Source organism: Passer montanus, unplaced genomic scaffold (genome assembly GCF_014805655.1).
Source record: "Passer montanus isolate IOZ18808 unplaced genomic scaffold, ASM1480565v1 scaffold180, whole genome shotgun sequence".
Lineage (NCBI taxonomy): Eukaryota > Metazoa > Chordata > Aves > Passeriformes > Passeridae > Passer > Passer montanus.
This window is the reverse complement of record NW_024365382.1, coordinates 515,646-536,166: the sequence shown is the minus strand read 5'-3', so window position 1 is coordinate 536,166 and position 20,521 is coordinate 515,646. Positions and strand designations below refer to the sequence as shown.

General features: G+C 45.5%; 1 protein-coding gene across 1 annotated transcript; it reads right to left on the bottom strand.

Annotated features, from left to right (window-relative positions):
* Positions 1-2,456: 2,456 nt before the first annotated feature.
* On the bottom strand, positions 2,457-8,119 carry LOC120500563 (somatotropin-like). The gene is made up of 5 exons (XM_039705628.1): positions 8,051-8,119; positions 7,016-7,179; positions 6,300-6,416; positions 5,766-5,927; positions 2,457-2,753 (listed from the first exon to the last, which is right to left on the bottom strand). Exons 1-5 carry the CDS (start codon positions 8,058-8,060, stop codon positions 2,553-2,555), a joined length of 654 nt encoding a protein of 217 aa, XP_039561562.1. The 5' UTR covers positions 8,061-8,119; the 3' UTR covers positions 2,457-2,552.
* Between the last annotated feature and the right edge of the window lie 12,402 nt (positions 8,120-20,521).

Sequence of the window (20,521 nt, the reverse complement as noted above, 5' to 3'; positions counted from 1 at the left end):
GTGACAGCCCCTAAATTTAAGTGTAATAGTCACAATTGCAAAAGAAGTTTCTTCCAAGAGGGGATTCCCCTTCCAAACAGACATGGAGCATTTCTTATAGCTCCAGTCATCCATAAGATGCCAATCCTGCAAGGCCTTATTGGGGATTGTTGCAGTCCACAATTCCATGCAAACAGGTATCACCATTGAACTGATGGAACTGCCTGTGGTGTCTCAGACCAAACATTTAGCACAGAGTGAAAAACCCAAGTCTTGGTTTCCCAAGGGCATCTCATCTTGATCTAATACCCCAGGAGATGGGCAAATCACCCCTTACCTCACAAAGCTCTTCTCCCTTGACACTTAAATGTGCATTGCTTTATTTTGTCTGATAATAAACAGTCCCACTGAATCTTCAAGCACTTCTCTTGATGGCAATGGTTTCCTCTTTTGAAGGATTTCATTAGCCCCTTTTCCCCAGATTATGAGACTTACTGCCTTCTCTTGGTTACCCCCAAAGCGTATTCAGAGCCGTCTTCCAAGAAATCAGGCCACAACCTTCTGCTTTTTCCCAGATTCCAAGATCTTTCTGGTTTTCTTTACGTGTACTTTGGCTCTACAGCCCCCAGGTGACCCATGTGACTCATTACAGTTTTTGTGGTCTCTTTGTTTTCTGTGCATTGTATCAGCAATAATTTTATATTTATTTTCAGATCACTGAGGAAAACACTGAAGAGCATCAAGCCTAGTAGGAACTTCTGTGGATCTGTATTCCAAAGTTCCATAAGCAATTAGAGTTCAAGTCATGCAGCTGGTATCTGGTAATGGAAACCTGTTGGTCTCTTGTATCATTGATCAACATTCCTTTTACTGATGGCAGAGAAATATCTTGTCGTTGTCATGCAGGTGAAATACAGCATCCAACATGACTTTCTGAGAGTTTGACTAATTCTTAGTGACAGTTCCAACCTGTTCCTAGAATTCCTCAGTTTCTCTTGCAGCACTTCTCTGCTGTCTTCCCCCAATCATCATGGGGTTTTTTTGCAGCATCCAGCTTCTCTCCCTCCATTTTCTCTTCACTTCTCTTTTGCCACTATACATAATACAAGATATAGGATTTCCTTTTTGCCCTTACATTCTAATATTTCTAATTGTGGACACCAGAGAAGGTTTTCTTTGTAGGTATCCCCCTCTGTGCTGCAAACCCAAATATTTTGGAATTTCATTGGCTCTTTCTGAAAAGCTTCTAGAGATCATCCACATTTTCTTAGTCCAAATTTTCCCTCTTGGTTTGTCTTATCTCTGTTGTTTCTCTGTGCAGAATAAAGATGTCTTGAATAGCTCATTGCTAAGCCAGAGAGGAAAAAAAGCAAATTATTTTAATACAGAAGGGTGAATGTTGTGTTATTAATGGGCTTAAAAATATATGATTGGAATTCTTAACTCTGAATTCTTCAATCATCTGATTAGATGTGGTTTGGATTTCATCTTACTGCTTGTGTGAAGCAGGCTAAGAGTGCATCTGTGCGGAAGAAAGTTCCTTTTTGGAAGAGCTCATCAGCTCCTGAGCTGCTTTCAGTAGGGGGATCTGGACAGCACATGGGGATGCAGGTGCTTCAAAAACATGACATGACTTAATGCAGGCTGATCTCTTTCTTTGGAGAAATTATCCTGACACATTTTAATCATGATGAGCAAACACAGAATGAGGGGGTACCAGCTGGTGCTCCCTCCAGTGTGTTCAAGGAGCTCTGTAAACAATGCACTTGGAAATGAACCTTTGCCTCAGGCAATATTTTAAACAGGCAATGGCCCTACTCATGCCACAAACCATGTATCTATTTGGAAGCGTGAAATGTTTATTATAACACTCTAAATCACAAGAAATGTTCCCTTGGAGGGCTTTTGTCCCTCTTCTTTCTTTGTGGACAAAGACAATTTTGTAGCAAAGATTTATTTTTGGCAGAGGTCTGGATTAGAAACAGAGAGGAGGGAAGGCTGGCAAAAAATAAAGCGGAAACAAAGAAGGACCTGGGGGTACTAGTGTGTAAAAACTGGACATAGCCCAGCTGTGTGCACTGGCACCCTGAAAGCCCTCGTGCTGGGCTGATCACACAGCGTGGGCACCGAGAAGGGAGGATTCTATCCATCTGCGGTGAGACCAACATGCAGAGCTGCCTACAGCTCTGGGGTCCAACACCAGAAGGACAAGGAGCTGCAAGACTGAGTCTAGAGAAGGCCACAGAGATGCTCTGAGGGCTGGAGCACCTCTTCTCTGGAGACCAAATCTACCCACAGTCACAAACCTACTCCCCAGTATAAATCTACCCCTAAATCTGCTTCCCCTATCCCCCCAAGCTTCAAACATGCTTATTTAATCCCAAAGACACATCCTAAGCCCCAAACCCACCCTGTTCCATTGGCTCCTCCCTCCCAGTCCCTCCCAGTAGCCTGTCCCACCCCAAAAAGCAGACATGTTGGCAGTAGCAGGTTTATTCTCCAGTTTTTTTTCATAGGAATAGGGCAGCCATGGTCAGCAAGAGGCTGGAGCAGGAAGGGAGCTGTCACCGGTGTCAAATGGTGCAGTTCCCTTCTCCATAGCGCCGGCACTTCATCACCTTCAGGTAGGTCTCCACTTTGTGCAGGTCCTTCTTGAAGCAGGAGAGCAAGCCATAGTTCTGCAGCAGCGCGTCCTCACTGCGCAGGTGGATGTCAAATTTCTCGTAAGTGGCTTTGAGGATCTGGGGACCCCGGGTGCTTCGGTCCTGCAGCTCCTGCAAGAGGATTGCAAGTGCTGGGAGAGGCGGTGGGGGCCTGGGAATGACACGGGTCACAATGACCTCATGCAGTGCCCCGGGCTGGGGCAGAGTGGCTGGGAATGGCCCTGAGAGTACTGGTTGCCAGTGGCTGAACAAGAAACCACGTGTGCCCAGGTGGGCAAGAAGCCAATGGCACCTGGCTTGCATTAGCCATGGTGTGTTCAGCAGGACCAGGGCAGTAACAGCCCCCTGCCCTGGGCATTGCTGGAGCTATGGGCCCCTCCTGACAAGAAACACATTGAGTGCTTGAGCATGTCCAGAGAAGGGAACGGAGCTGGGGAAGGGTCTGGAGCACCAGAAGTAGCTGGGGAGGCTCAGACTAGAGAATAGAAGGCTCTGGGTGGACCTTCTCACTTTCTATAACTCCCTGATAGGAGCGTGGAGTCGGGGGGGGTCAGGCTCTGTTCCCAGGGAACAAGGGACGGGACAAGAGGACACAACCTCAAGCTGTGAGAGAGGTGTTTCAGACCGAACATCAGGAAGAATTTCTTTGCAGAAAGGATTGTTAAACATTGGAAGGGACTGCACAGGGAGGTGGTAAAGCCACTGTCCCTGAAGATGTTCAGGGAATGGCTGGACATGGCACTCAGTCCTCTGGTCTGGTTGACAGGGCAGTGGTCGGTCTTGGCCTTGGTGATCTTGGAGGTCTTTTCCAACCTCAATGATTCTATGATCTTCCACAGGCCCAGTGCCACAGTTCCTCTTCTCACTTTCTATAACTCCCTGATAGGAGCGTGGAGTCGGGGGGGGTCAGGCTCTGTTCCCAGGGAACAAGGGACGGGACAAGAGGACACAACCTCAAGCTGTGAGAGAGGTGTTTCAGACCGAACATCAGGAAGAATTTCTTTGCAGAAAGGATTGTTAAACATTGGAAGGGACTGCACAGGGAGGTGGTAAAGCCACTGTCCCTGAAGATGTTCAGGGAATGGCTGGACATGGCACTCAGTCCTCTGGTCTGGTTGACAGGGCAGTGGTCGGTCTTGGCCTTGGTGATCTTGGAGGTCTTTTCCAACCTCAATGATTCTAAGATCTTGACACAGTTCCCATTGAACTTTAAATGAGGTCAGGGGTTTCTCCCTCCAGTCTTAAAGAACATTTCAAACATATTTTTGAGTGTACGTGTTTGCAGGAAGAGCAGTGATGCAGGGGTGATGCTACAGTGAGAAGGGAGCTGGGCACAAGGCTGCAGGGAGGGAGCAGTGTGTCTTTGGGATCTTAAAATAAAGAGTAAGTTGCAGGGTCTCTCTGTACCTCCTCCAGTCAAGGAGATGGAACCAGGAAAATAATTCTTTTCTCCCACTTTGCCAGAAAACAAAGCTCTAACCCAGACCCAAGCCATGTACATCTGGAGCTGAGAGCTGCACTCCTCCTGCCCTGCTGTGATCACCAGCTGCCACAAACAGGAAAGTTTTAGTTAAGAAAAAGGGGCCATAAATGTGTGAAATATGATTGTTTGGCTGGTTTCTGTGTACCATTTCCTAATGCCCAAGCACACACCAAATGGGGACCAAAATCATAGAATCATGAAGTCACAAACTGGTTTTGGTTGGAAGGGACCTTAAAGACCATCTAATTTGAAGCCTCCCTGCCATGGGCCAGGACACCTTCTGCTAGACCAGGTTGCTCCAAGCCCCATTTAACCTAGACTTGAACACTTTTAGGGATGGTCAGCCACAGCTTCTCTGGGCAACCTGTGCTGTGGCCTCACCACCCTCACAGTAAAGAATTTCTCACCCACACAAAAATCTGGATGTGGTACTGATACCTATCCCTACTTTCTCCTGCTGAAGTGCCAGGACAGAAGTCTCCGTTTACTCTCTGGGTCTGAATTTCAGAGTAATTTTAATGCTGGAAGATGTAAACAATATTCCAGACTCATTTCTCACAGCTGCAGGTTTCAGAGCTACAGGGTGAGCCGGCCAGATAAACTTAACTACAGAATAAACATAATTGAAAAGGGTCCTGGCAGATAATAAACAACTTCATTTAAAGCAACAAAGCAAAAATTAAATAGATACAAAGGGGACTTAGAGCAAATGCAGAGAGTGACTTTTTACATGGGCAGACTTGAGACAGGACAAGGGGGAATGGTTTTACTAAAAGAGGAGAGATTTAGATTAGGTATTAGGAAGAAATTCTTCCGTATGAGGACGGTGAGGCCCTGACACAGGTTGCCCAGAGAAGCTGTGGCTGCCCCATGCCTGGAAGTGTTCAAGGCCAAGTTGGATGGGGCTTGGAGCAACCTTGTCTAGTGCAAGGTGTCCCTGCCCATGGTGTGGGGTTGGAATGAAATAAGCTTTAAGGTCCCTTCCAACCCAGACTATTCTGTGATTAGCTCTTCCTTGAAGAGGATCACCCCACAGCTTTCAGCTGTCTGGATGCTGTACTGATGTATGAGGGAAACACCAGGGTGCAGGTTTACATCTGGTACACAGAGGTTTTTTCCAGACTATTCTGTGAATCTGTGATTAGCTCTTCCTTGAAGAGGATCACCCCACAGCTTTCAGCTCTCTGGATGCTGTACAGATGTATGAGGGAAACACCAGAGTGCAAGTTTACACCTGTACACAGAGGCTTTTATAAAATGTTGTGAATCATCACAAAATTTGCCACATTTAAAAGTATTTTGCATGGAGATGTAGCAAACATTATTTTGCTGTTAGTACAACTGAGTATTTTTTTGTTGCTGGGTTTGGGAAGACTTTGTGTGTGAATTGTTCTGATTCCTGAGCAGTAGTGCTTTGCAATGGGTGTTAACATCTGTTCTGTGTTTTCTTATCCTCCCTAGTGAGGAAACCCAATGTGCAGTATCATGATCTCATTATCTAAAGGTAAACCAAGTCCTAAGAGTGCCACTGGTCTTCAGAGAGGAAGGTGGTGAGATTTCCCAAGTACCCATGAAAGCTGAGTGCCCCCTGTCTGGGAGATCTCTGCAATTCTACAGTCATGCTACATGCTGCAACTTACCCTCATCAGAGCTTGGATCCCTTCTTCCAGGTCCTTTAGTTTTTCATACACTCTGTCTGAGGTGCCAAAAACCAGATTATTTGTGAACATCTTGCTTAGATACTGCACCGGGGTCAGCCAGGACTGGATGAGAACCAGGGAAAACTGAAGAAGCTCGATGTCCTGAAATTAGGACAAGAAAGGGTCAAAGCTGTGCAGGGATATTTGATAGCATGTCCTGCTCTCTCTGGAGCACTTGGAGATGTGCCACCACTCCTACAGCTTCAGCAGAAATAAAGTTTTTAGGCTTAAGAGCACCACCCACACCTGCGTCCTGTGCAGAAAACAGTTCTTCTCATGCTTGGGGTGGGAATGTGATTTACAGTGTAGCCCACAAAATATTTCTTTCTTTATGCAGGGTTCAAGTAATTAAAAAGGGAGGAGAGGGATGAAACACTCAAATGTTCACAGATGAAAACACTCTGTTCCTGCAGGGAAGCACAGCTGGGCTCTTGAGGTAGGTCTGTGCTTGCCCTGAGGGTGAAAAGAACTTACTGATTTCTGCTGAGCATCATCCTTCTTCACAGGAGCAGGGATGGTTTCCGAGTAACAAAATGCTACCTGGGAATTCTTGTTTGTGTGTCTTTGGTCCTCTGGAATATAGGTGCGTTCCTGTGGAGACATCCCAAATACACACAGATCTATTGCCCATGTTCTGAGAGACCTCAGACACTTCCCAAGCTGTTCTGAATGGTTACTCTTTGCAAGAAATAAATGACGAGGTGCCTTTGGACAGGCTTGGCAGGTGGGAATATTGTGTTGGCACAATAGCTACTGGGCCTAAAGGTCTTCCTAAGCCAAGGTGTTGAGGTGAACAGAAACCACATCCGAATTAGGTTCTCCCAAGGAGTAAATGACCCCAAAGGACAGCTCCTGCCAGCTCCTGTCAGCAGAAGAAACTATAGTTTTAAGCACTCAGACTCTCCCAGGGCCAGAGGTGACCAGCACAGGAAAGTCTCGTCACATATCTGTGCCATGTCACAGCTGATCCTGAGAAGGGGGGATGAGCAGGATCAGAGTAGGGGAGCAGAGGTCTAAGAGGAAGAAACAAGGTCCAGTCCAATGGAACATAACCTGTGCTATTCTGTTTATACCCTCTCTCCTCATCAAAAGAGGACAAAGGAGACACCAATAGTTGAAAGGTGCCTGTTACACAGTCCTGAAGCCACCAAACTAAAGCAGAGGAGATGACCAGAGACCACAGCACTTACGAACTCCTTGTATGTCTCGGCAGCCAGGAGGTGAAGGTGCTGAGCCCTCAGCACAGCGTTGGCAAACAGGGTGGAAAGGGGTATGGTCGGGAAGGCGGCAGCTTGCTGTGGCCACTGCAGTCCCAGAGTGATCATGGCAATGGTGAGAGGAGAGAACCATGAGCCTGCAGCAAAGCACAGCAGAAGGTGTTAGCTCTCCTCAGGAAACTGGGTTGAGGAGGGAGTGGCACCTGGGAATTAATTCCCAGTCTCTTCTGTCCATGCTGTCTGAAGGCTCATCTTCCTTGGTGCCTCTTGGCACCAAGAGTAAGCTTAGCCTTCTCCAAAATTCTTTGAAACCCTTTCACCAAGACCTGCCCCCACCAAGAGCTTGTGCTTCTCCTAGTGTTACCAGCAGCATATTCCTGGGTGGAGTCACGGTTGCTCCATGAAAACTAGCATGTGTGCCAATGTTTTTCCCTGATGCACTCATGGTTTTCCTTTTCTCATGAGTCCTTGCCCATGAGAAAGGAGCATGGTTACACGAGCAAGCAGGGGATGATGAGTGCCAGGTGAAGGCCTGGGAGCAGCTCTCTGTAGCCAAGGTTTATGTGTACTGCTGATGTGATGCTGGCTGTCTGCTTCGCTGGGTGAGAGATGGTGACATTACCTGTGCTCTGACTGGCTCTCTGGGATGTGACTGCAGAATTTGGTGATCTTTGTCAACCTTAAATGTTTTCAGCCTTTGACATCTGACTCACACTAGTGTTTGTCTGCTGTGAAGACCACAGACTTCATCTCAGACAAATACCCCTTGGAGGAGAAATGCCCTGGAGCCTGTAGGACTTGGCCTGTTTAGACTAAAGATTAATTAATGAATTAAGGTCACATTGGAGGAAAAGGTATTCTTTTTCATTGGTTTATAAATTGCCATACTTTAAGTTAGGGCTGTCACAGAGTGTGTGTATCCCACCACATACCACCCCATCATCATCTCCTCTCACCCTACACACATGGCAGCACTGACAAATCCTTTAAAACTGTAATAAAAAGTACCTGGAGCCATTTCTGCCTGGTGAGTTGCTCAGGTGTTGCTTGAGAGTGAATATTTCCTCCTTTCATCTGCCAAGGGGAACTGTTGAGCCACCCTTTATATAGCAGGGAGTCTGTTTAAAATGGATCTGTGTGCTCACTATGATCACAACAACTGTGCATCTTCTCCGTGCATAAATGCACATGTGTTCACAGTGGTGCTGCCTCATTGTAGTAATTTATACACAAATGTACAAGTTGGGAAGGTTGTTTGCCTGGGGATAAAATCAGCGCTCAATGATTATGCCATATCCTGCTGTTTATCGCAAATAGAAGTTCTCTGGTCACTGGAATACCCATCCCAAGTCACATCAATGCTTTTACATGGTGGAATTTGCTTTGTCCACCTGCCTTTTTCTGCCTGGCTTTGCAGCCTTGGCTCACAGTTCACAGGCCTGACTGACCATTTTGGGAGATTTCTGAATTAAAGCAAATGGCAAGGTGTGCCAGGGGAAGTTCAGGTTGGATATGAGGGAAAATTACTTCCCCAAAAGGGTTGTACAGCCCTGGCATAGGCTGTCGTGGGCAGTGGTGGAGTCCCCATTCCTGGAGGGATTCAGAAGCTTTGTTGATGTGGCACTTGGGGACATAGGTTAGTGGTGAGCTTGGCAGTGCTGGGGGAACAGTTTGACTCGGTGATCCCCGACGGCTTTTCCAACCTAAACAATTCTGTGATCCTATGTTTTCCCCTTTACTGTTAGTGGGGATAGAGCTGGATGGATGCTGTCAGAGTAATCCTACATCTTTCAATTTCTACAAAAAAAAAAATTCAGCAAATCATATTGCTGAGTTGGTTTGCTGTGGGTGTGACAAAGAGCTGTCATGCCTAGGCGTTTGTTTGGGTTCCAGCCTACCCACTGCAAATCCAACTGCCAGAGCTCCAGGAGGTTTCTCTCATTCTCAGTCTATGAGAAGATCTGGTCATGAACATCTTCCTGCTCCTAAAGAGACCAAGCAGAGGGTTGCTGTGGAAATGAGGTAGAAGAGATAGGGAAGAAAAGGTGGGGAAGAGAATCATAGAATCATGGGATAGTTTGGGTTGGAAGAGACCTTAAAGCTCATCCCATTCCAAGCCCCTGCCATGGCACATCTTCCACTAGACCAGGTTGCTCCAAGCCCAGTCCAGCCTGGCCCCACAGCACACCTACACTTTCTTTTGAGCAAAATTCAACAGAACCTCGGATGGACAACTACAGGGGGGAAGTCTTAAAGGTCTTTTACACCTCCTAAGGCACTTATTACCCCAAACCACACTGATTTGATCTTTTGTTGGGAGTTCAGGGTCTATTTCTTTCTGGTCAAGTGGTGATTTGTCTTCCCCAGCCCCTGTGTTTGCCATGCCTCCCACTGTGGGTCCAGTTTCCAAGAGGCAGCATCATCCCTGGTGCAGCTGGAGCATAGGGTGCAGAGCTGGTTAATAAACATGCTGTGGAGAGCATGGTCTGTTCTGAAAAGCCCCTGGGGTGGAGATGTGGTGGTGTCACAAGGTAAATGTCAGTCCTTGGACAAGTGGGAATGGCTATCAGGTATCCCATCACCCAAAGGGCAGCAACATCTGGTTGTGTTTTTCTGCTCCAGATTATGTTTAAATATATCAATATTTGTCAGAGATGAGCAAAGCAGCAGCACCTCAGCACAACCCACGCACTGCTGCCTGTGAATGATGATAATGTACCAGTGCAGCACCTTGCACCCACATTCTGCTGCCTCTCGCTGTCCCTGGCTGGCTCTCTAGGTCTGTTAGTGAAAGCTTGGTGCCAAGTCAACATTTTTTATGTTATAGCCTAGCATGGAGATGCTGGGATGATCAGCCTGTGCAATTCCCCTGAGCCTTGGTTTGTCCCCAATAATTTCTGGGCATTAAATGAGGAAGAAGCATTGCGGGGAAGGCGGTGTGACTGAAGTGTCGGTCTGGGCACAGCACTGGCAAAACTATAGCTGCATAAGCTCTTAAACCTCAACTTTGCGTATTTCTAGATTTCAGACACAGGCATTTGCAACCTAAAGCAGTATCTCTTAAAATCACGTGTCATTTCCAAGTTCCTTTTCTTTTTTGAAAGACAGAAAAGCCCCAATTCTCTTCAGCATGTTCACACATCCACCCCTCTTACGCTAAGCATTACCTACTTAACAAGTTTCACTAAAGTGAAACAATTCTCCTTGCAGGTTTATGTGCTCCCTGATTCCTAGAAACCCCCCTTCTTGGGGTGGTTGTGTGGAGAGGACCTTCCCAGCCTGGTCTTACCTTCCTACCTCAATCTTCCAACCTTCCTTACCTGGACCTTCCCAGGCAAGCACAGCTGGCAAGTCCAGACCAAGGAGCCACTGCCAGCCCACAGCCTAGGCTCTGTACATTGGAGGGCAATGAAATGACTGACAGAGGATTGAAGTGGCAGTTTCTACCTCTTCTAGCTCACTGCTCGGAAGGTGAACTCCTTCTGGAATTTATGGATTTTGCTTACTGGAGGTAGGGCTGCACAATTTCACGGAACCCATTTGGAAAGATTTTTAGAAACATAAATTCATAGAATGATCAGGTTTGAAGGGACCTTAAAAATTATCTTGTTACAGCTCTTTCCACTAGACCAGGTGGCTCCAAGCCCCATCCATTTTGGCCTGGAACACTTCCAAGCAACAGCTTCTCTGGGAAACCTCTGCCAGGGCTTCAGTACCCTCACAGCCAAGAATTTCTTCCCAATATGTCATCTAACTCAGCCCTCTGTCAGTGTGAAGCCATTCCCTTTGTCCTGTCAGTGTGAAACCATTCCGGGGACCTTAAAAATTATCTTGTTACAGCTCTTTCCACTAGACCAGGTGGCTCCAAGCCCCATCCATTTTGGCCTGGAACACTTCCAAGCAACAGCTTCTCTGGGAAACCTCTGCCAGGGCTTCAGTACCCTCACAGCCAAGAATTTCTTCCCAATATGTCATCTAACTCAGCCCTCTGTCAGTGTGAAGCCATTCCCCTTGTCCTGTCAGTGTGAAACCATTGCCCTTGTTCTGTCACTACACTGCCTTGCAAATAGTCTCTCTCCATCTTTCTCATAGTCTCTTTTAGGCTAAAGAGGTCCAGGACTGCAACCCAGTCTATGCAAAACCAGCCACCCATGTTCAAGCAGCCCTGATTCCAGTTTCCAACATGTGGAAATGTATTTTACAATTTTTTTTTCTGAAAACCCTCCTGTTTTCTGCGTCCATAAATGCTGGTTGGAGTTTTTAGCTTGCTTCCTTACTAAACCAATCTGAAACACAGTGGTTTTCTGCTTTACCAGTCAGCCTGGAGGTTGACTGCTCATGATCATTTTCCACATGGACCATTACCGCTCTCCTCTGCTTCTGCAATTTTCCCATAATAATTACCCAAAAGAAAATCATGTACAGAGAAGTGTACAAAAGCAGTCAGTAAGATTGCTATCTATGAAGTGCAATTTCCACGTGACTGGCTTGGGGCTGCAGCACAGGAACCAGATAAAGGGATTTCATATCCCAGGAATAATCCCTACCCATGTCCTGGGGAATGTCACAGTCACTGCCCATGCCTCAGTTTCTCAATTAGTAAAATGATGGTCCTGACACTCATTAACAACACAGCTGGAAAGCAGATAATGATGGCAGAGACACAGGTAAACTAAAAATAAATCTCTTCTGCTGAAAACAAAGTCAGTCAATTTTGCCCCTCTCAGTGAGTTTTTAATAAGTCTTTTAAATTGAAATGCAGCAACAGCAAGTTGTCCAGGAACAGGCCACAGCAGGGAATAAAAACAGACTCTGGGAAGAGTAATTCATTCCCGTTTTTTCAGTCTCTCTCTCTCTCCACCAGTGGATCTGACATCATCATGTGTGTCCCAGCATGAGCTGCCACTCAGGAACCATCAGCCTTAACCTTCCTGGGCTGAATTGCTTGGTGCCTCTCCAAATTAATGCACTGTCCTATGGGATGCCAGAGGGGTGGAGAGGAAAGGTGCTGAGGTCAAATCCCAGCTCTAGCAGTGCCACAGTCCATGAAGATTCCCAAAACAGCTTCTGCTGATGGGTTTTCTGTAGCGTGTGGAGAGGAGCTATCCCAAGGTGCATAGTGTGAGGAGGACCGGAGCCTCTCTACTCTGGGGATAGGCTGAGAGAGGTGGAACTGTTCAGCCTGGAGAAGAGAAGGCTCTGGGGACAACTTAGAGGCCCTTCCAGTACCTAAAGGGGCTCCAAAAGACCTGGAGAAGCACTTTGGACAAGGGCATGGAGTGACAAGACAAGAGGGAATGACGCTGACAGAAGGCACAGTTAGATGGGATACTGGGAAGAAATTCCTGCCTGTCATGGTGGTGAGGCCCTGGCACAGATTTTCCAGAGAAGCTGTGGCTGCCCCATCTCTGGGAGTGTTCCAGGCCAAACTGGATGGGACTTGAAGTAATCTCCAATAGTGAAAGGTGTCCCTGCCCTGGCAGGGCATGGAAAATAGCGTTTTTAAGGTCCCTTCCACCTCAAACCTTCTGTGATTCTATGGCTTAGGGTGTTCAGCACAAGATGTCACAGATCTGCTGATTGCCAGGTGCTCAGTTTTAACTTGATCTTGGTGGCTTCCATTCCAAAAAAAAGGCACTTTCTACTCCAATGGTAGTACTGGGGGTGGTCAGCAAATACAGAGACTGCCAGCATGATTCAACTGCAATTTTTTAAGTCTGCGAAAGGACTTACTCAGTTTGTAATTTAAGTTTGGAAAAGTCATCTTACTGCCTGCCTCAGTTTCCTCATGTATGAAAAGGGATTTTGAAGAGGAATCACTTTCAGAAACATTCCCCACTGCTTCAGCTCCCAGCTCGCAGTTAGGAAAAACCCTTTTCCTAGGATGCTGAAGAGGTGAAAAGCCCTGAGATGGAAAGGACGTTGTGTGACCACATACCTGACTTCTGTGAATTTCTCAACCTATTTACAACAACAAGCTCAGAGATATATTACCCATTTATTAAAATGTACATTTTTGGGGAAAACCCACAAAAGTCAAAGATTTGGCCCTTCAAACTGTGTTCTGGGCAGACTGCTTCTCAGGGCATTAGGGTTGTGACTCCTTTCCTTTTTGTTGCTACGATTCACTAATGCACATTGATGGTCTAACATGTGCCTGGTTTTGTGTTCTGATTTTCTTCTTGCTTCCCTGCATTGCTGTTTTCAATCTGACTCCATCTCATCAGACAAATTAAATCTGAAATGCTGGGTAATGTTTTCAAGTGAATTAAAATTTTGATTTATTTGGTGTTTCTGCTGCCTCAAGAAAGGCCATATATTCTCCTGATATTATGGGGAAATTGCTTTGGATTTATGAGAAAGCCAAGATCAAATTATGGTTATTGAATATTTCCATTAGGAATACTCTCTGCAACTATGAGATTTTTCTTCTTCTTTACTTAGGGAGAAGCTTGAATGAAAATCCTGGTTTGTTTAGAACTTGACATACTCAAAATTTGGCCCTTCCTGACTCCTCAGGGTTCTCATGCACCCAGCCAGATCCTGTGCAGCAAGAACTCTCAGTTACTCCTCTCTTAAGGCATTTTTTATTTATTACATTTAAATCCTTAGCTGAGATTTCCAGGACCTTTAATTGTCTTTATTTTTGCTGTGAGTTTCATCCCAATGTTTAACCCATTCCCCAGGAAGAGGCAAGGAAAACACCCTGTTTTACTGTCTTACACTTCAACCACCGTTTCCTGAGCTGCTTTCCTCTCTTCTTTGCACATCAATATTTAATGTGCAGCTCTATTTTCAGTACTAAAGTCTTGCAACTACAACTGCTAGTCTCCACAGGGAAAAGCCATCTGAATTGGCATGACACTGGCAAATTCTTGGGGCAAACCCACAAGATTTGCATCAGATATTGCACCACTCAGTGGGGAAACCTGGCTGCTAAATTCTTCTAAGATGCCATCTTTGAAGGAACCATGGAATCACAGAATGGTTTGGGTGAGAAGGGACATGACAGTTCATCTCATTCCAAACCCTGCCATGGACAGGAGCACCTTCCATTTGATCAGGCTGCTCCAGGCCCTGACCAACCTGGTCTTGAATATTTCCAGAGATGGGACATGTGCCATGGACACGTTCAACTCCCACTGTGAATCCCAAATGCATGGCTCATTTCCTCTTGACATGACTGCTAAATTGCTTGGGGACTTTGTGCCACTGACTTCTCTCACCTATTGATCCCTCTTTAAGTCCCAACTGTGACACCCAGGCTGGGTGGAAGAAGGTGCTTTGTTCAAAATGTTCTGTAAGGGCATTAGAGACTTCCCAGATGCTTTTCAATCTCAAGAGCATCCAGCCAATTTGGAGATACACTGCACTTTGTATCTGCTGTTTGGCAATCACTGAAATAGTCTGGATGAATTTGGGGAAAATAAACAGAATATTTCCCCTTGGTGGAAATAAGCTTATTGCTCTAGAAAAGCACAATTATACAGTGATGGCTATAAAAAATTAATTAAATAAGGATAATTGGTACAATTCTACAGTAGCTTTCAGATACTGATGATAGTCAGGACCAGCCACTGATGACGTCTCCAGACTTCAGCAATGCATTAATACACAATGCACGTTGTAGCTCACTAGTGGTCTATTAACCCCAGGTTAATGCTGGATCAGTGCAGCAGAGCCTGCGCTTTACCACACGAGACACTTCTGCTCACATCTGCTTATTTCTAGGGTAATTTCATTGATCATGTGTCAGAACAGAGTCATAAAGCCATCCAAATGCTATTAAGCACAGCTGATACCTTTACGATGCCTTTTGCACGTTAATCACTCACAGCTTTAATGACTGAAATGGTCATTGCTTTTATAGTCAGGATTTCCTCTCCCTTTGAAGGAGAGTTTGAGTTGCTTCTACCACCACAAGAGAAGGCAAAAGGGAAGCACTGACCCAGGAGAGGCTTAGGGAAAACCAAAAATCATGTTCTTGTTTCTTTTTTCCTTTTTCTAATCACTGTTTCTAGGAAGATGAGCTCAGGGCATCCTCTCTGTTTGAGGGATGGCACAGGAAGATCCACATTCTGCTATGGAGCACTTCTGAACTTTCCTTGAAAGCCAAAGGGTCAAAGAGATAGAGAAGTGTTCAATTTTTATTTTTTTTTTTCCCCAGGACTGGGAGAAAAGGAGAAATTGTGTATGTATTTGAGTATTTCCAACCATGTGCTCCTTACCAGGGACAGCAGTCCAACACACCCCGAGCTGTCCAGCATGCACTGCTTTACCTACCTGCTCAGGGTCCTGCTTCATCTGTTTCCATGATGAGAAACAGTGAGATGTTATTAGAGGCTCTTCCGTCCCAAGTCCATGGGATGCTGATGAAAACAGATGCAGATGCCATGTCCTGAGATACCTCCCTGCCCCTCTCTCTGTCCTGTGACCTGTCCCACCTCAACTGTTAGGGGATTTATTATCATGAAACCTCTATCACAAACAAACTTGAGGCTTTTTTTCAAGAAAAGAGGCTGTGTTGAGATACACATCCTCTTCTCTGCAAGATGCCTACATGCTGCTGTGACAGACTTTTTGCAGGTGAGGACCCATTTGTAATAAGGCTGAGAGTTTTGCCAAGGTGAGATTTGCAGTGGAGCTGTGTGATGAGCTTCAGCTCCTTCTCCCAGGAGCCCAAAAGCACCCTTCCTCCCCTCCAGGTACCCCTCGTGTTCTCCTCTATGTATCTTTAGGCAGAGGCGAACTTGATTTGGTTTTGGGAAGGAATCTGGACCCATGTTCAATATTTGGGTTGTAATCAAACACCAGCTTTGACCCCTCTTTTTTACCATAGTACATCCATGCTCTCATTGCATCCATCTGCTCCAAAGCAAGGACATTAAGTCTGCTTCAGACTTTTCTGCTCAAAATTCTAAAATGCTATACAGAGAATTCTGTATAGAGAATTCTGTCCAGACAGCACAGGGCACCCATGAAGGGTTTTTACGCTCACATGTAGACCATTTTCCACCATCCAGTAATCTGGATTAAAACAGACTCCAGTGTCTTGGCCCCGCTACTGGTTCTACTTCAGGAAAGCCACCTCTGACCTAAGTTTGTTTAAAAGAAACCTCATCTGTGATTACCAAAAAAACCCAAACAAAACAAACAAACAACAAAAAAATTTCAAAAAACAAAACAAAACAAAAAAAAAAAAAACCCAAAAACAAAATAATCCAAAAAATAAAAAAAAAAAAAAATCGCACACAAGAAAAAAACCACCAAAACAAAACAAAAAAAAAACAAAAACCCACACACACAAGAAAAAAACCACCAAAACAAAACAAAAACAAAACAAAACCCAAACCCAAACAAACAACAAAAAAAACCCCAACCAAAACCAAAAAACCAAAACACATTCTTTTCCCCAGCAGTCATTTCCAGACCTTTTCTGCCATTATGGTAAGTTTCATCAAATCACAGAATGGTTGGGGTTGGAAAGGACTTTTAAAGAACTCCCAGTTCCAACCTCCCTGCAATGAGCAGGGACACCTTTAACTAGTTTATATTGCTCAGATCCCCAGCCAACTTGACCTGGAATGTTTCCAGGGTTGGGACAGCCACAGCTTCCCTGGGCAAACTGTGCCAGTGCCTCACCACCTTCAGAATCAAAAAAGTTCTTCCTCATATCTAGTCTGAATGTATCCTTTTGCAGTTTAAAACCATTCACACTTGTTCTATTACTGCAGGTCCAATAAAATCTCTGTCTCCATTTCTTACAAGCCTCCTTATTTGCATGCCCCATGCTGTACAAACGCAGACTGCTGGACCTCTGCCTGCGTTTGAAATTTTAAGGACACCCATAGCTGTAGGAAAAAGAGGACAGCACCTTTTCAAGAAATTGATTGGAAAGCACAGCAGGAATAGCCTTGCTGTGAAATACAGCCTGGATAAAGCTACAGAGTCCAGGACTGGTGGTTTTAAGATGACACCCAATGGTGTGGAGCAAGACTGCAGCTAAGGTGTTCTGGCCACCAGGCCAGGAACAACCTTAAGTATGCAAACTCTCCTTAAAAGATACCAGATTTAACTGGAACATCAAAAGATTTTTAATTTTTTTTTAAGTGAATGCAAGTGTAATTTCAGCCTGTGGCTAGTCTGGAACTGCCTATCCCTTTCATCTTCAGCAATGCTCATAGTAGTTTTGTAGTGATTATTTTATTTTATTATCAGTGGAACATTTAAAAGACCTAGGCAAGGACAATGGTCCTCATACTGTCCAATGGGGATAGATGGTCACCCTCCAGTACAAAATATGGATTCCTGCTCCAGAAAGGCTATAAGCAAGGAGACAACAAGAAACCAATTGTGCATGATTTAGAAAAAAAAAAGTAGGGGAAAACAATGAACCATTTAAAAGCATCAAGAGGGACAATATTTGGGCAACCTCATCTAGTAGAAGGTGTCCCTGCCCATGGTAGGGAGGTAGAACAAGGAGTTTAAGGTCCCTTTTAGCCCAAATCACTTAGTCACTGTATAAATACTTCCATCAAGAGCAGCTGTAATATATGAACCCAGGGAGATTTTTACATGCATGGAGAATGTCAGCATTCAGAGCTGATTTTGCAGATCAGGGAACAAAGTGGACCGAGGCACAGGGGGACCCAAGCAGAGGTTAAACCCATAAGGTTACACTTTTGAGTCTCTCTAGGGCTTTCATGGGATGTTCTTAGTGGCCAGCTGGATTCCACAGCCCCCTGTCTGCTGCACAAACATATCACAGACCAAGTAAAGTGTGTCAGCATTTGTGTGGAGTATTAAGATTCTTTGATAAGTGGATCTTGGAGCTCTTTAAGATTTTTGAGAATTAAAGAAAATGTTTTCATTCTGAGGCTATGTGCCTCAGTTTCCTATCTGCGTTGTATTGTCACAAGCTCCTCTCTTCAACAGATGCAGTTGAATGCGTTCGGTTGAAGTTGTAGGTGGCAAAAGCTTTTTCAGCTGACATATTTGTGAGCTGTGTTTTTTGCCCAGTATGTTCAAATTTGTAATTGACTCTGTGAGAGTGAAAAGATTTATTAGCGCAAAGGAGTTCACGTTGCTGTTTGAGTGCAAATATGAGTCTGCACTTGGAAGGGGAAGATCAGCGAACAGTGGAAACGAATGCACTTCCCTTTAGGCTCCGAGATGCAGAGAACCCTACAACAGATGCATCAGTGTGTTAAATGTGGATTACTTGCAGAAGAGGGAAGGTGCATCCCCGCACTGGCTTTTACTTCTACAGCTTTTTTCTGTGGGAGCAGCTGCTGAAAGTTGCCAAGAGGCTTGTGAGAGTGAAAAAAGGATGGCACTTCCCTATTTGAGAAGGAGAGTACAGTGCCACAGCATGTTGTGAGCAGTTTCAAGGCTGCTTGGAGAAGGGGCACTTCAAGAGCACCTTCTGTTTTGATGCGTTCTTGGTGATCTCCAACTGCAAGGACTTTGCAAAGTGAAGGTGGAAGAAAGTGCTTATCTCCACGCTTCAGGATGAAGTACAACAGCACCGTGTTACTTTTCCAAGCACCAAGCGTATTCACTGCTGACTGATTCTAGAGACGCTTTTACCGGAGGTTTGCAATTCAATACACTGTACACACAAGCCCAGTGCTCTGCTGCTTCAGTTTTCACCTTCTGAGATGGACACAGTATGAAAGGCAAGTGATGGCACTCAGGTTTGCTACTTCTCTGCATGGATGCTGCATGCACTGTGACATCTCTCAGGATCTTTAGTCCTTGCAAGGCTGTAGTGTGCACGGTGGCACTTCGGTCGCTGGGAGGAAACCCCTGGCCTGGGCCAAGCAGGCACCCAGAGGAGTTTCTCATCAAGGTGGAGCAATGAATGAGAAAGAGAGCGGCTCTCCAGCTCTGAATTCCAAGCTGCTTATCCTTTCCTGGAGAAAAAAAGAATGAACATAGTACAAAATAACAAGGTAAGAAGCACCAGGCACAAAAGAGCACAGAACATGCAATTACCTCAATTTATAAAGGGGTGCAGGCTCCGGGGAGGAGACTGCCTAACAACCAATTGCCAGCTAGCAAGGAGGAGCATGAGGGGGGACATAATTATAATACAATCGATGGAAGAGAAGGGAGGAGCGTCTACATAATCAACTAATAGGAGAAGTGGGATAACATAACTGACAAAGAAGTTTCTGGACAAAGGGGTGTTGCAAACAATGATGGACATGCTGCAGGGGCAGGGTTTAGAGGATTGACAATGAAGGGTCTAGAAACAGGGATAATGTGAAGGAGATTGACAGGGAAAGGGATGTATGCAATTTGAGGGAAAAGCCATTTTTAGAACTGGGCAGGGGTACATGGAACAAACCATTTTCTGACATAGGAAAACAATGAATTAACTAAGCAAAGAACAAAATCACACCACAGCAGGTAGAAGCACCAGAAAGCTGGCCATGAACTTCCTCCGTATAAATGCTAATGTGAGTTTGGCAGGCAGGCAAGTGGCATGCATGCTCCTCCAGCAGTCTGGATGCTGTGTACACAGCCCGGTGCTCTGTGGCTTCGTTCTTCGCCTCTTGGAAGCTGTCACGCTTTCATTCTCCCAGAGGCAACTCATTGTCTACTCCTTGCACAGAACACTGTGTCGGCTGCAGCGCACTGCTTCGGCAAAAGACGCCTGGACCATGCAAATGTCCTCAGCACTGTGTATCCCCACAATCTGCCCTCTTGGCATCTAAATCTAGATGGAAAGCATTTCGACTACGTCTCACACAGAGGAAATGTGCCGTGACAATACATTTGCCTGGAGCTTTGCCCTGGAACTTGTGGAAACTTGTATTTGCACCACATTGAAGGGGCAGTCCTCTTTCCTATACAGCCTGCAAAGCGCCGTAAGATCATGGTGCTCTCTGCACAGTCCTCAGTTCGAAGTGTCAGTGTGCAAATTGCAACCTCACAAAGATAAAAAATCCCAAGAGATGTCACAGTACAAGCGTGCAGCACAGACAGTGAAAAGCAGCAAAACTGAATGCCTTTGCTGAGCTTCAGTTCTGTGCAGATCACAGAAGGTGAGGAATGAAAGGGCAGACCAGTGGGATTTTGTGCGCAGCGTACTTAATTGCAAAAATCCAGCAACAGCTCATTTGCAGAGTCAGGTGAGGATATGCTTGTAGCCATGGGACTTCATCACAAAATGTGGGGATAAGCACTTTCTTACACCTTCACTGCTGCAAAGGCTATGCAGCTATAGGTCACTGAGAAGCATGTGTCAGTACAGAAGGCGTTCTCATGTCCCCTTCTCTTCACCCAAATTATGGTGCTCTTGAAAGTCTTGGCTAGAGAACAACTAATCTAGCAAAAGTGCTTCTCTCCTGGCTTCTGTCATAATGCAAGAGTTATATGGACAGTTGAGCTTAGAGCTGAGGAAAAACCGTGCACAGCATGCAGTGGTTGTCTGCAGTATACACACTGAAAAGCAGCAAAGCTGAATGCCAC